This window comes from Anguilla rostrata, chromosome 6, assembly GCF_018555375.3.
Source record: "Anguilla rostrata isolate EN2019 chromosome 6, ASM1855537v3, whole genome shotgun sequence".
Classification (NCBI taxonomy): domain Eukaryota; kingdom Metazoa; phylum Chordata; class Actinopteri; order Anguilliformes; family Anguillidae; genus Anguilla; species Anguilla rostrata.
This window is the reverse complement of record NC_057938.1, coordinates 53,304,131-53,317,684: the sequence shown is the minus strand read 5'-3', so window position 1 is coordinate 53,317,684 and position 13,554 is coordinate 53,304,131. Positions and strand designations below refer to the sequence as shown.

The window sequence follows — 13,554 nt, the reverse complement described above, 5'->3', positions numbered from 1 at the left end:
GTTTGCCTGACAGGCCCAAGTACGCGTGCCCGTCTCTGTGACCCCGTTTACTGCCTCCCTCCTGGGCGTGATGCTACACTCTGTGTGAACTTCTCCTGATAACAGGCCTTGGGTATCCAGCGGTGCTGGGTTACTTTGTCCGTTTAGTGTTTTGTTGTGTTGCCGGGGAATGGCGTGTAGATTGTTCTGCTCCCGTTATTACCGTTAGAAAGAAGAGTTGCAGTGTTTATATCTAATCCCTGTGTGTACACAGTTCCTGTCTATTTATAGATATGTGGGCGTGAAGGAGGATCCTGTAGCACACGTGTTCAGTGTATAGATATCTGATGTACTTCCTGCTCCCTGCAGAACTTGCTATATAATACTACATAATAAAGCACTTCCTGTCTTCAGCAATACTTGTATTTTTCTTTTTTTACTATGCAAATTTTGTATTTATAGATCTGTGATGCACTTCCTGTTTCTTGTAGTAGTACCGTCTGATTATGAGAAGCACTTCCTGTCTCATATAGCCATCACACAAATTCTGTGTGTTCTGTGATGCAGTTCCTGCTTTTGAAGTACTTAAACACAGACCGTCTGATTATGAGATGCACTTCCTGTGTTCTGTAATGTGTTTCCTGTCTCCCGTAGCACTTTATCACCCAGAGGGAGGAGTTTGAGACGGCCAGGGACAGCATCCTGGTGTGGCTCACGGAGATGGACCTCCAGCTGACCAACATCGAGCACTTCTCAGAGTGCGACATCCAGGCCAAAATCAGACAGCTCAGGGTAGGATATCCACTTCACACCACAGGGAGTGTGTGTGTGTGCACGTGTGCGTGCGTGTGTGCGCGCAGTGTTTGTGTGTGTGTGTGTGCATGCGGGCGGGTGTGAGTGAGTGTGTGTTTTATTATGGACACACCAGAGAGTTTCTCTCTCACTAATGGGAAAGTAGCCTACATAAGCGAAATGCTGATATTTTATGTTTTATTTTCCATTCAGGCACTCGCTTAGCAGAGATGTCTTTCTAGAGAGACTTGAGTGCTGCTGTTCAAAATAACAGCTCTGCCTATCAGTGGCTTAGGGCTCTGTGAGTACATATAAGAGGAGTTCAGAAAAATGTCCTATTGGCGGCCATTAGAGGAGACGGTTTCTTCACTGGCTCTCTGTAAAGCACTGGAACTTACCGGAAAAACAAGCTCCTGACCTCCTCCTCTTCTCCTCCTTCTCCTCTTTCCCCTCCCCTCTCCCCCTGTAGGCCTTCCAGCAGGAGATCTCCCTGAACGCGGGCAAGATCGAGCACGTCTTCCACCAGGGGGAGGCGCTGATCGAGAAGAGCGAGCCGCTGGACGCCGCCGTCATCGAGGAGGAGCTGGAGGAGCTGCAGCGCTACTGCCAGGAGGTCTTCGGCCGCGTGGAGCGCTACTACAAGAAGCTGACGCGCCTGCCGGTAAAAAAAACCGCCGGACGCCATTATGGCTCTGATCCATCGCGGTTTCAATAATGCACATGCGTAAATATAGGGCGGCAGTGTAGTTTAACGGGTAAGGAATTGTTTGTTTGATTCCCTGGTGGGAGCGCTATTACAAGAAGCAGACGCGCCTGCCTGTAAAAATGGCGGCTATAATAACGAACACAGTTATACTTCATTATTATAGCTCTGATCCATCACGGGTATATAATAATGAACATGCGTGTGTGCTCCCAGTCTCAGGCCCGAACTGTGAAGAATAACACACGTTTAAAGCACCTGGGCTGATTAGCTAACGCAGCCCAGGTGCATGTGGTCTCTCCACCAGCCGACACAACCGAGACCGATCTGCTTCTCTGCCGGACCGAATGCCGCAGCGTGTGATCAGGATTTCACGCGTCTCTCCTCTCTCTCTCTCTCTCTCTCCCCTCAGCTGACAGACGACGAGCACGACGTTTCGGACCGCGAGCTGGACCTGGACGAGGGCGGGGACCTGTCCAGCCTGCCCTGGACAGAGGGGGCGAGCGGCAGCCCCACCTCGCCCCTCCCCTCCTCCAGCCGCTCCGCCTCCGCCTCCCTGGCCCCGCCCGCTCGGGCAGAACGTTCCGGAAGGGACACGCCCGCCAGCGTGGACTCCATCCCGCTGGAGTGGGACCACGACTACGACCTGAGCCGGGGTTTGGGGTCCGAGACGGGGGAGCGGTCCCGGGACGACGGGGAGGAGTTCCACAGGCACGCCGGCGCCACGCTGTCAGGTCAGCGCTCCCTGCTGGTCACACGCAGCATCGCATACAGTTACACACACAGTACTCACACACATTGTACTCACACACGTCCATCATCTCACACACAAATACTCACGTGCACACACCATGCTCAACACACCTACCACACCCAAACACACGCCGTGCTGAATCCCATGCAATAGCATGCACTTTCACAGACCTCATTTGCACACACTCCACGCTCACACACCTCACTCACACACTACCCAGACGCACACACACTTAATCCCATGCTATCAGAAATGCGTGTGCCAGACCACATCTGTCCCACGTGCACATGAAGCACTGTGTTTCGTATCACACCAGGAATACTCGGTAGTGCTGCCGATTTTCATTCTACCCCTCTAATCAGGACTAATTTAACACCAGGTGAGTTAAATCTCTGGCCAATCCGGGGCATTAATCCATCAATTAACTATTGGATATGAAATGAAAACCTGCAGTACTGCTGGCCTCCAGGGCCAGATGTGAGTATCCCTGGTGTATACTTACATCTGCTACAGTACAGGAGAGGCCAGCACACCGTTCATGAATAAAATCTCCTAATTAAACTTCCCAAGAGCTGAACTGCTATGTTGCAGCTGCGCTACTTTTAAATAGCCCCGAGTTTCATGTGGGAATACCTGTAATAACTAGTGTTTTAGTTCAGCTGTGGTCCTTAATAGCATTTTTTTTAAAGTATACTGTGGTAGGCAATAACATAACTGAAATACATCGCTGTAAAAGTCTCCCTTCTCTATAGCAGTGGCTTGTGACAATCTGTATGTTTATATAACTGTTTATGCAGGGATGTTTATTTTCAGGGCGCTACAGATGTTTTCTGTATAAATACTGCTGTTGATCGAGCCTGTCAAATACACGCTAATCCTTCGACAGCTGTGGGTAGGAAGATCCTGTTCGGCGAATAAATGTTTGACGCAAGGGGTCCCCCGGTCGAATCCGAAAAGGCATTCAGTGTGGGCGTCGGTTTTTTGTGTTAGCCCAGCACTAGGACACCTGCTTCTACTTACCAAGGTCTTGATTGAAGACCGTGATTAGTTAATTAGTTGAATCAGGTGATGTAGCGCTGGGGCAAGCCACAAACCCGGACCCCCTTTTCGGATAAGACTGGGGACCCCCGGTATAACGTAACGGTACGGTAAAGTGAACTGGCATGGCGGAAGGTCCAGTCGTCAGCTCTGAGGCTGCTCCTCCAAACGCTGCTGTGTCTCTCTCGTTGCAGATGTAGTGATCCCTGAGAGCCCAGAGGCCTATGTCAAACTGACAGAGAGCACTCTGAGATCCTCCTCCGGTAGGCTACTGGCCACGGCACGCCCCGACCTGCGGGACAGTAACGCTCGCCCGTTTCACCTCGTCCGCCTGTCGATTAACGCGGGGGGGCCGAGCTCACGCCATCCCCACGCCACCCCGCTCGCCCCCCCCCCTGGGCACTCGCGCCCCCCCCCCCCCACTCATGGTGAAACAGAACGCACTAACCACCTCCGACCACCCCCATCGTTAACCATAACCGCACTAAGAGGCTTTTATTTTCAATAGGTAGGTTTTTTGGTAGCACTTTGCTTGAGCTACGTGCTATGGAGCATACATAATGCTGCCATAAGCATGACGTAATACCAGTCATAACCAGTCATAACCGGACGGCTCATGATAGATGTCAAAACACAGCAAATTGTCCTGAACAGATTACAGGAGGTAATTATGACAAAGTGATTGATTATGATGACAGTGTTATAACATCAAACAGTAATGTAGTATTGTGTCAGGTGTTATGTCAAGCATATGACAATGTAATGGACACATCATGGCATATAGTTCAAGGAAAGGTGGTGCTGTTTTTTTCGTTCATGCATTTATATTTTGGTTTCTTGTTTTTTTTGCCGCACACCATGTCATGTCAAAGACGCTCGCGAGGGTGTGTCCACACGTGTGGCTCAAGAGCCAATCCGCTCGCTCATCCGTGCGTGCATGTTCCGGGTTCCGTCTCCATCCAGGAAACGCATCACTGCTGAACACGCAAGCCCCGCCCCTCCCCGGCTGCTGTCGACTAACTAGCACTTCGAGGCACCCGTACCTCTGTCATGGCTGACCCCCCTCACAGCTTTAACCTCTGGGCTGGATTCCCAAATTCCCTCTGACCTCTGGGTTCGCCCCCATGGGACAGCGAAGGGGTTCTTTTTCTTCAGTACTGAGGGAAAAAAACGCTAGTGGCTACAATGATTGACAGGCCGTGTAACCAATCAGACGAGAGAGACGAGTCGACCCTCCACTAATATCACAAATCCCCACCCCCCTCACCCGCTTGTGGCTGGACTGAGCGGCAGGAGCTGTTGCGCTAACTCCGCGTAGCGGACGTTTCTCCCACGTCCCGTGTGGCTGACGGGGAGGGGAAGGGTGTTTTGAGCGTAACCCGAAATGTCTCTGTCCCCCCCAACAGTGGAGCCCGGCACCCTGGAGGCGCACATCCGGCAGCTGGACAAGACGCTGGAGCCCGGTCGGTTCCTCCCGCAGCCGGCTGAGGGCGTGGCACGGAGCCCCACCGGCTCGGAGCCGGACGCCAGCTACATGGGCTACGTGAGTACAGCCTGCTAGCTGGGGGCTCTGGGCTGTACTCAGCCTTGGGTTATAGCACGGGCGTTAAGACTGCTGTGATGTCCTCTCACTGGTAGAGTTACTGAGAGGAAATCCACCAATCACGGAGGACCTTACTAACAACCAATAGAACAAGGGTAAAGGTGATTGGTGGATACATTCTAAATACTTCCTGACTAACACCTCTGTTGCTAAGATACTGCATATTACCAATGCACTCTGTTGAACTTCCGACTGTTTTCTTCCTTCCTGAAAGCTGAAACTCTGTTGCTCCTCAGTCTATTGTGTAGAGCTGTGTGTTGTCACTCAAGGGCGGGGCTTGCTCTGATGGGCGAATAATGCACATATTACACGCCCCCCCTCCCCCCCCCTGCAGATGAGGCTGCTGGGAGAATGCCGCAGCAACATCGACGCGGTCAAAAGGGTGGGCGGTGAGCTGAAGGAGGAGGAGGACGAGCCGTCGGGTCTGATCAACCTGACCGGGACGGAGTCACAGACCTCAGGTCAGTTAGAGCACGGTACGGCTGTCACTGATCACACAGAACAGCACGGAGACACAGATCCCAGATCAGTGAGAGCTGTGTGGGATTCATGAAGCAGAACAGGAATGCTAATGCTAAGTTTACTAAAAATGACCTTTGTATGTGTGTGTGTGTGTATACGTGTGTGCGTGCTTATGTGTGCGTGCTTATGTGTGCGTGTGTGTGTATACATGTGCATGTGTGTGCGTGCGTGCTTGTGTGTCACAGGTGTGATCGAGCGCTGGGAGCTTCTCCAGGCCCAGGAGCTGCAGCAGAAGCAGAACCTCCAGCAGTGGCAGCAGTTCAACTCCGACCTGGACAACGTGTGGGCGTGGCTAGGGCAGGCGGAGGCGGAGCTGGAGCAGCAGCGCGGGCTGGACCGCAGCACGGACATCCACACCATCGAGCAGCGCATCAAGAAGCTCAAGGTGCAGAATCTTTTTTAACCCTTTAAGGTGTGAGGTCACAAACATGCGATTAGAATGTTCTCAAACGGAACATTCTAATGCTGATGTCACAATCACTACTGGTGACTGAATTGATTGGCAGCAAACCCACCCACAGAAAACGTCTCTCTGAGTGAACAATTGAGACGTCACAGAATGTTCAGCTTATTAAATAAGCCTTTTGTCTGTGACGCCCCCCCCCCCCCCAGGAGCTGCAGAAGGCCGTGGACGCGCGCAAGGCCATCGTTCTGTCCATAAACCTGTGCAGCGGCGAGTTCCTGCGGGGCGAGGCTGAGTCCTCGCGCCGGCTCCAGGCGCGGCTGAAGGAGATGAACGCGCGCTGGGACCGGCTGGGCGCCGCGCTGGAGGAGTGGAGGGGCACCCTGCAGGACGCCCTCATGCAGTGCCAGGTAGGCCCCGCCTGCTCGAAGCCCCACGTCATTACAGCTCCCCCCCCCATCAGAGCACCACCCAATTACAGCCCCACCCTGTTGTAGCCCCGCCCCCCTCGTAGGCCTACCCAATTGTAGCCCTGCCCCAAGTTCAAATTTAAGGGCAGATATTGACTGAGTCAAGGCCTGTGTTACCGAGTTCCTCAGTCCAGTGCGTACTGCAGTAGCAGAGGTGTATTTTTGTTTTGCTTCCAAAATAAAATCCAGACCACGAGTTGAATGTGATGGGTCACTGAGTGTTCTGTCCCTTTTTGTATCCGCCCCCCTCCCCCTCCACCCCACCCAACAGGATTTCCATGAGATGAGTCACGGTCTGCTGCTGTGGTTGGAGAACATCGACCGCAGGAGGAACGAGATCGTCCCCATCGACCACAGCGCCGACAGCGACACGCTCCACGAGCACCACCGGACGCTCACTGTACGCTTAACACCGCCCGGCCTCTACTGAACACCTGCTTAACACCGCCCGGCCTCTACTGAACACCTGCTTAACACCACCCAGCCTCTACTGAACACCTGCTTAACACCACCCAGCCTCTACTGAACACCTACTGAACACCTGCTGAACACCGCCCAGCCTTTACACTCCTTACTGAACACCTGCTTAACACCACCCAGCCTTTACACTCCTTACTGAACACCTGCTTAACACCACCCAGCCTCTACTGAACACCTGCTGAACACCGCCCGGCCTTTACACTCCTTACTGAACACCTGCTGAACACCACCCAGCCTTTACACTCCTTACTGAACACCTGCTTAACACCACCCAGCCTCTACACTCCTTACTGAACACCTGCTTAACACCACCCAGCCTCTACTGAACACCTGCTGAACACCACCCAGCCTCTACTGAACACCTGCTGAGCACCACACCCGGCCTGTACACTCTCTACCGAACACCTGCTTTACTTAGCTCAATATAAGAAGGAGGCTTATGCTTGTTTCAAACTTGGAAAGGACAATGTTTCAAATTCTGCTGGAGCACACGGCTAGCTTAGCAGAACACTAGTGTTACTTAGGTGAAGTTGTAGACATTAAAATTAATCATCTCCCTTCCTCTCTCTCTCCCTCCTTTCTATCTCCCCTATCTCTCTCCCCCTCTCCCTCCCCCCCTCTCTCTCTCCCTCTCTCCCCCCCTTGCTCCCCCCCTCCCTCTCCCCTGCTCCCTCTTCCTCCCTCCCCCTCTCTCCCTCTCTCCCCCCTCCCGGGCCTGCAGCAAATTCGGCGTGAGCTGCTGGACTCCCAGCTGAAGGTGTCCTCCCTGCAGGACATGTCCCGGCAGCTGCTGGTGCAGTCGGAGGGCGGGGACTGCCTGGAGGCCAAGGAGAAGGTGCACGTGATCGGGAACCGGCTCAAGCTGCTCCTGAAGGAGGTGACGCGGGACCTCCGCGGGCTGGAGAAGACCCTGGAGATCACCAGCAGCCAGCAGGTCAGCTAAATAAGGATTTACTAATTATTTATTTTATCTTGTTTTCTCATTTATATGCATATTTTTGTTTGTTAGTTGTGAGTAAAGTCACTTTATTTGTATGATATCGGGCAGCAGTGGCCAGTGGAGGAAAGTTCATGTAGCCATTATTCAGCAATATAGCTGAATAATGTATATTATAATATAGCAATATAGATTCGAGCCACGGGAGACAGGCCTACGTTTCGGTTCGTTCCCAGTCCTAGGCCTGCGTCCCACACCACCCCCCCATGCAGGTGTCAATCAAGGCTCAGCCGCATGACATCACCATAGCACACCAAAATGGCCCAGTGACATATACGAAAATTCCCTTTGCCTCTTCTTTCTTTCTTTTTTTCCTTCCAGGGATGAAATTACGTTTTTATGTTCATATTAAATTTTCTAGGTTCAGTTATGTTTTATGGTTGCATGATTATGGTTGCAAAGCTCATCATCTGATTGGCTGCTGTCTGCGGTCTGCATCACCATAGCACACCAAAATGGCCCAGTGAAATATATACTAAAATTCCCTTTTGCTCTCTTTTCTTTCTTTCTCGTTTTTATGATAATGTAAAATTCAGTGATGTTTTATGGTTGCGTTGGCAAAAAAAAAAAAGCTTGCCGTCTGATTGGCCGCTGTCTGTTTTTCGGCAGGACCTCTTGTCTTGGTCGTCGGCCGACGAGCTGGACACGTCGGGGTCGGCCAGCCCGGCGTCGGGCCGAAGCACGCCGAGCCGGCGCCCGTCGGTAACGTGCCCCGCCCGCTTCGTTCTGTTCCCCGCGTGTGGAGGGAGAGTTCCGTGTCCTAAAAAAAAAAACACAGTAGTCCGTCACCGTGCTCCCGAGTGTTCGAGTAGAGGCCAAGGTCGCCCCTCCCCTCCCCTCCACACCCCCCCTCCTCCTCCTCACCCCCCCCCCCCCACCGCTCCTCGCCCTTTCCCACCATTGCCTCTCCTTACCCCCCCCTCCTCCCCCTTCTGCATGCTGTCCCAACCTGGAGCCACAGAAACACGCCTCCCCCCACCCCCCACCCTCCACCCCTAGCGCGGGACTCCCTCCCTCCCTCCCTCCTTTCGTTTTCCAGTTCCGTTGATTAATTTGACTCCCCCCACCCCGCCCCTTTTCCTTAGTTTCCTAAATATATTGTGTTTTAGTTTATCCTGTTCAATATGTACATCTGTAAACTCTTTTGTCTTTAAAAAAGAAAGAAAAAAAGACTGGTTTTGCTACATTCCCTAGCTCCTTGTTAGACCCTTGTAGTGAAATGCACAAGGAATACTGGCTTTTCAATGAGAACCAGTTGCACAACGCAGCCTGACGGCTACTCACACAGTGAGCGTTGCCAGGGCGATGTTAAATCAAGACGTACGGCCCGCCCTGTCAATCATTAATGAGCCTGATTGGCTTAATAAGGCTGATTGGCTTCGGTGCTGATTTTGGCCAATCGGGGCCCGAGTTTTGGTTTGATTCCGGCCTGGTAAAACCATCATTCCATTCGGCTTAGCTCTGTACATTCCCCCCCCCCACCCCCACGTTCAAGCAAGAGGCCATTTCATTGCAGTGATGGTTTTCGAAAATGCCGTTCCAAATCACAAGTTTGAATTTTAGATTCACTTTTTAAAGGCATGTTTTTCTCCACTTCACTGTAGCGCACATCGTTTGCTGTTGAATGTCAGTGTAAAAGAACACACAGTTCTAATAGCTGACATATTGTGTCAAATCACTTTGCCAAAAAAAAAGGCACACGCAGTTCTTAAACTGACGGTGTAACACATTTTTGGAACCTAACTGCACTAGCCATTATCAGTGATGCTGTTATAAGACATACCACAACAGATTTGGAGACTGAGGTCCACACCATCCAATCAGAACAAGGTCAAGGCCCTGTTGGCATCCAATCAGAACAAGGTCAAGGCCCTGTTGGCATCCAATCAGAAGCAGCAGTGCACTTTGAAAAGCCAGTTTCCTTGCTCCCCTTGTTGGGATACCTGTCACCCTCATTTGATTTTGTTGCTGCTCTTTTTTCTTGTTTTGTTTTTTTTTTGTTTGTTTCGTTTGTCTTTTTGTTTGTTTGTTCGTTCGTTTGTTTCTTTCATCGGTAGCTTGTCTTTATTTGCCTGGACTGAACATTCTCTTTCTTTACTCCCTGTTCATTGCACACAGCCACGGGGCAAATGTAGTGTGTCTCAGCCTGGACCCTCTGTCAGCCGCCCACTCCGCAGGTACATTTCTCCTGGTTTCTAGAACTCCCGGAAGATAATGGAACTCAAGTCATGATCCAAAAATGATCTGGGGGTGTTCCCAATTCAGAACCGCCCCCCGTCCCGTCCCCTCCAAAACCTCGACTCTCCGACCCCACTTGCTATTTCCGGCAGAACCGGGGAGTCAGTCTTTGATACATGCCACATTCCACGCCCATGCTTCTGCCCCCATGGCAACTGCATCTCTCCAGCCACTTCAAAAACAAGCCTCAGGAAACACGGGCCCCATTGCGATAGGGTCCGTTAAAACAACCAATCGCATCTCAGAATTGAGTATATATGGACCAATCAGGGTCATGCTTATGAATTCCATCATCTTCTACAATTCTAGACGCTACATTAGAAGCCTAGGTGTTACATGCAGAGAGTAATCTGCTGATTCTGGAAACAAAGATCTCCATCGCCCTGTAGTGAGCGTAGGCTTTCTGTGCTTCCATTGTCCTTGGCTGCTTGATAATGCCGTCCAAACTGCGCTTGAAGCCCTTGTCTGTCCTTCCTTTCCTGTTAAAACAACCACAACAACAACAGCAACAACAGCGACAAAAGTCCTGCAGTGCTCCTCTAACCCACTAGGTGGCGGTAGAGTTCTAATGCTCCTTTTCTTCTGAAATTCTCTCCCTAGTTGCCAAGCCAGCAGTGTCTGCAATGAACAATGTTTCAACAGCAGTCGCACTCTCTCTCTCTCTCTCTCTCTCTCTCCCCCTCTCCCTCTCTCTATCTATCTCTATCGCTCATGTGTGACATCACTTCCTCTTTATTACTAACGACCCACCCTGTTCTCTCCTAATTTGCCATGTGGGCATTGCCTCTCAGGTCTCATTTTGTGAAGTGACCGGGTGCACTTTGATCTAAGCCCTCCCCAATTCCCCCACCCGCCCCCCTCCCCCTTGCCCCCTCCCCCCTCCCATCCCCACCCCCTCACCCTACCCCCTACCCCACCTCCCACCTTCCAAAAAAAAAAAAAAAAAAAAACCTGAGTTTGGCCAAAACACGATTTCCATATTAAATTTGCTGGCTCAATGGCTGGGGATTTTATGACGATTGAATTTGAATTTGAATTTCCCCCCTGAGAATCTGGCCCTCGTGAAATCGATGCTAGGAATCCGCGCAGTTCAGCCTTAAGAAATTTGAGTGTTAAGTAAGGAGCAAGTGAATACAGTATTATATTTATGATGTGGCGTAATAAGTGTAAAATGTGCATGTATGAACATGTCGGTTTGGTAGACAATATGTCACTTCCCGAACACTACCACACACTGTTTTTGTATACTGTGGTCGAGCGTAATATATAATTTTTGGGGGGAGCTTCTGAAAATACAGGGGGGGGGGGGTCACATCTCCTATTCCCCAGACAGGTTAGTTTTGAACAGGCATATCTTTGGGAACCTTCGGCAGAAGTCTTTCCCAGCACGCGTTCCCCGCAGATCAGGACCCACCGATCAGAATGTAAATAGCATTCGCGTCGCACAAGCAGAGAGGACGCCACCTGTTCAGGAGACGTGTTATTGGAGTGAAAAAAAAAGCTGATTAATTATCAAGCGTTAGCGGAGGTGTCTGTGAGCGATTATCGAATCTTTACCTCACATGTAAATAACCCTCTGCCGCCGTTGCCATAGGAACGCTTGCGTGACACACACGTCTCATAATTTATGACTGGCGCCCTCTTAGGAAGCCATCTCGCGTCCACCGGTGCGATGCTTTGGCCCGGTGAGCTTTTTAACTGAATTACTGTATTCTACCTCATAATGTTGCATTGCCGCGACGTCCACGCGTGCGAACGGATGTTAGTAACAGTGGCAGTCCCTGTGAAGGTGGCGTATAAAAAGTTTGCATGTGACGGAGAGAAGAGCATATTATAGCAAGGGAGGTGATGAGCGCGATCCTGTTGCCAACCTCAGAAACTTTAGACCAGAGGAGAGAAAATCACCGGGAGCTTTTAACACTACGACTTGTGCTAACTTCCCCTTAGGGCTCCTTGTTTATTCCTACGCTTGAGTGGTAACACTGACACAAAAGATAAAAAATATATTTTTATAAAAAAAAACCTTCGCGAAATACTCACATTTCAGCTGTCAGCTATTTACAGCACGTCGCTGACGGTTTCTAACACTGCACGTCCAAGCCTGTCTGCTTCCTGTTATTTTGTTTTTTGATTGACAAAAAAAACAACAACAAACAAAACATTGCACTCCTTGGACTGGCAAGCATGCACTTTACAGCAGATCCAGTTCATCCGAAAGACAATGGTGCTCATTTTTTTCCTGTAACAAGGGTTTTTAAAAGGTGTATACACTACTGTATTATCATGTAAAAAATATATTTAGCGGCCACAGAGATTTGAGTCTGTTTACAGTCCTTAATCCAAATCAGCCTGTGCTAACTTTGACAGGCTTCGCTTGGTTTGATCTTGCATTGGAACAACAGGAGAACCGAACTGGGGTCTATGTTGGGTACGGTTGAGGCTTCATTTAATGTATACAAAGCGGTTCCAGTTACTGGAGGGTGTCTTCAACGTAGCGCTGCGCGCGCTAACGAATAAGGAAGCTTTCTACGCGCTTCTGCTTCGAAGAGGACTAGAAAATTTGTTCCTCGAAATTGCATGCGGTTCTACACACAAGTTGGCTTGCCAGGTATTAGAAATAATGGTAGGTTGCTGATTATTTTATAGATTAAGAGGCTAGGCTTTGGCCAGGTTGGTAAATTGATTTGAAATGAGATTACATATTTAAAGGTAATTTTGTGGGAATGAAATTTGGGGGGGGGGTAATTTTTTTTCCGGTGGGCTTTTGGCAGCTGAAGATGACCACAGGTGTCTCCCCTCCCCGTTGCGAGAGCTAAGCAGCGTCTCAGCGGCCGGTACTTAAACCCTTATTGGGGCGAAAATTGAAAATCCAGTGAGGTAACAAGGTTGCTATGGAGACCGAACGGAGAGTCGTTCACGTAATTGGCTGCCGTGGTGCCCCCCTCCCCTCCTTACTCCTATCCCCTATACCAACCCCATGACCGACTGCCACCAAAATATCGCCCCCACCTCCAAACCCCCCCCCCGCCAAACCTCTAGGAAAGCTTTCAGGAAATATAAAAAGGTAGATCAAGATCTCGCCCTCGTGTTCCTTTTAGAAACCTCTGACATCCTTTTCCTCGTATCCATCTGTGTTCCTCCAAACCACTGTGGCTCCTTAAAAAGTTGACCCCCCCAAGCTTATGCTCTGTTCATTATTAGAACTAGGTACACAACCTTAAAAAAAACAAAAATACATCTGACATTTCACTTCAAGGGTACGACGGCAGCGTCCCACCGAGGGGAATGGCACCTGCAAGCTTCCGGTTGCCAGCCCGGTTCCCCGTCGCCCATTACACCACAAATGGCGTTGAGAGTAGAGGAACTATTTTAAATGAGACTTCAGCAACCGAAATAAAAAACCCTTCTCGGCAGGCTAAATTATGTTGTTTGAGTGCAATGAAGCGGTAATTCAATTACCGCCCCCACCCCCCCGCCTCGCTCTTCAGTTTCCAAGAACCCTCAGAAGGTCTTCGAAACCCCCCCCCCCCCCTTCCCACTCGTCCTCGGCGTATCTTAGGCATAACGCGCAGATA

The 13,554-nt window shown here is 50.5% G+C and overlaps 1 protein-coding gene across 1 annotated transcript in view; it reads left to right on the top strand.

Moving 5' to 3' along the window:
- The window catches only part of LOC135258055 (nesprin-1-like), a 161,438-nt gene that overhangs the window by 144,791 nt on the left and 3,093 nt on the right, over positions 1–13,554 (top strand). Inside the window, exons 136-146 of the mRNA XM_064341253.1 lie at positions 634–771; positions 1,241–1,432; positions 1,887–2,208; positions 4,673–4,809; positions 5,204–5,330; positions 5,577–5,776; positions 6,004–6,204; positions 6,536–6,664; positions 7,466–7,678; positions 8,351–8,443; positions 9,860–9,918. Coding sequence (XP_064197323.1) covers positions 634–771; positions 1,241–1,432; positions 1,887–2,208; positions 4,673–4,809; positions 5,204–5,330; positions 5,577–5,776; positions 6,004–6,204; positions 6,536–6,664; positions 7,466–7,678; positions 8,351–8,443; positions 9,860–9,918 — 1,811 coding nt within the window. The remainder of the gene's footprint in view (positions 1–633; positions 772–1,240; positions 1,433–1,886; positions 2,209–4,672; positions 4,810–5,203; positions 5,331–5,576; positions 5,777–6,003; positions 6,205–6,535; positions 6,665–7,465; positions 7,679–8,350; positions 8,444–9,859; positions 9,919–13,554) is intronic.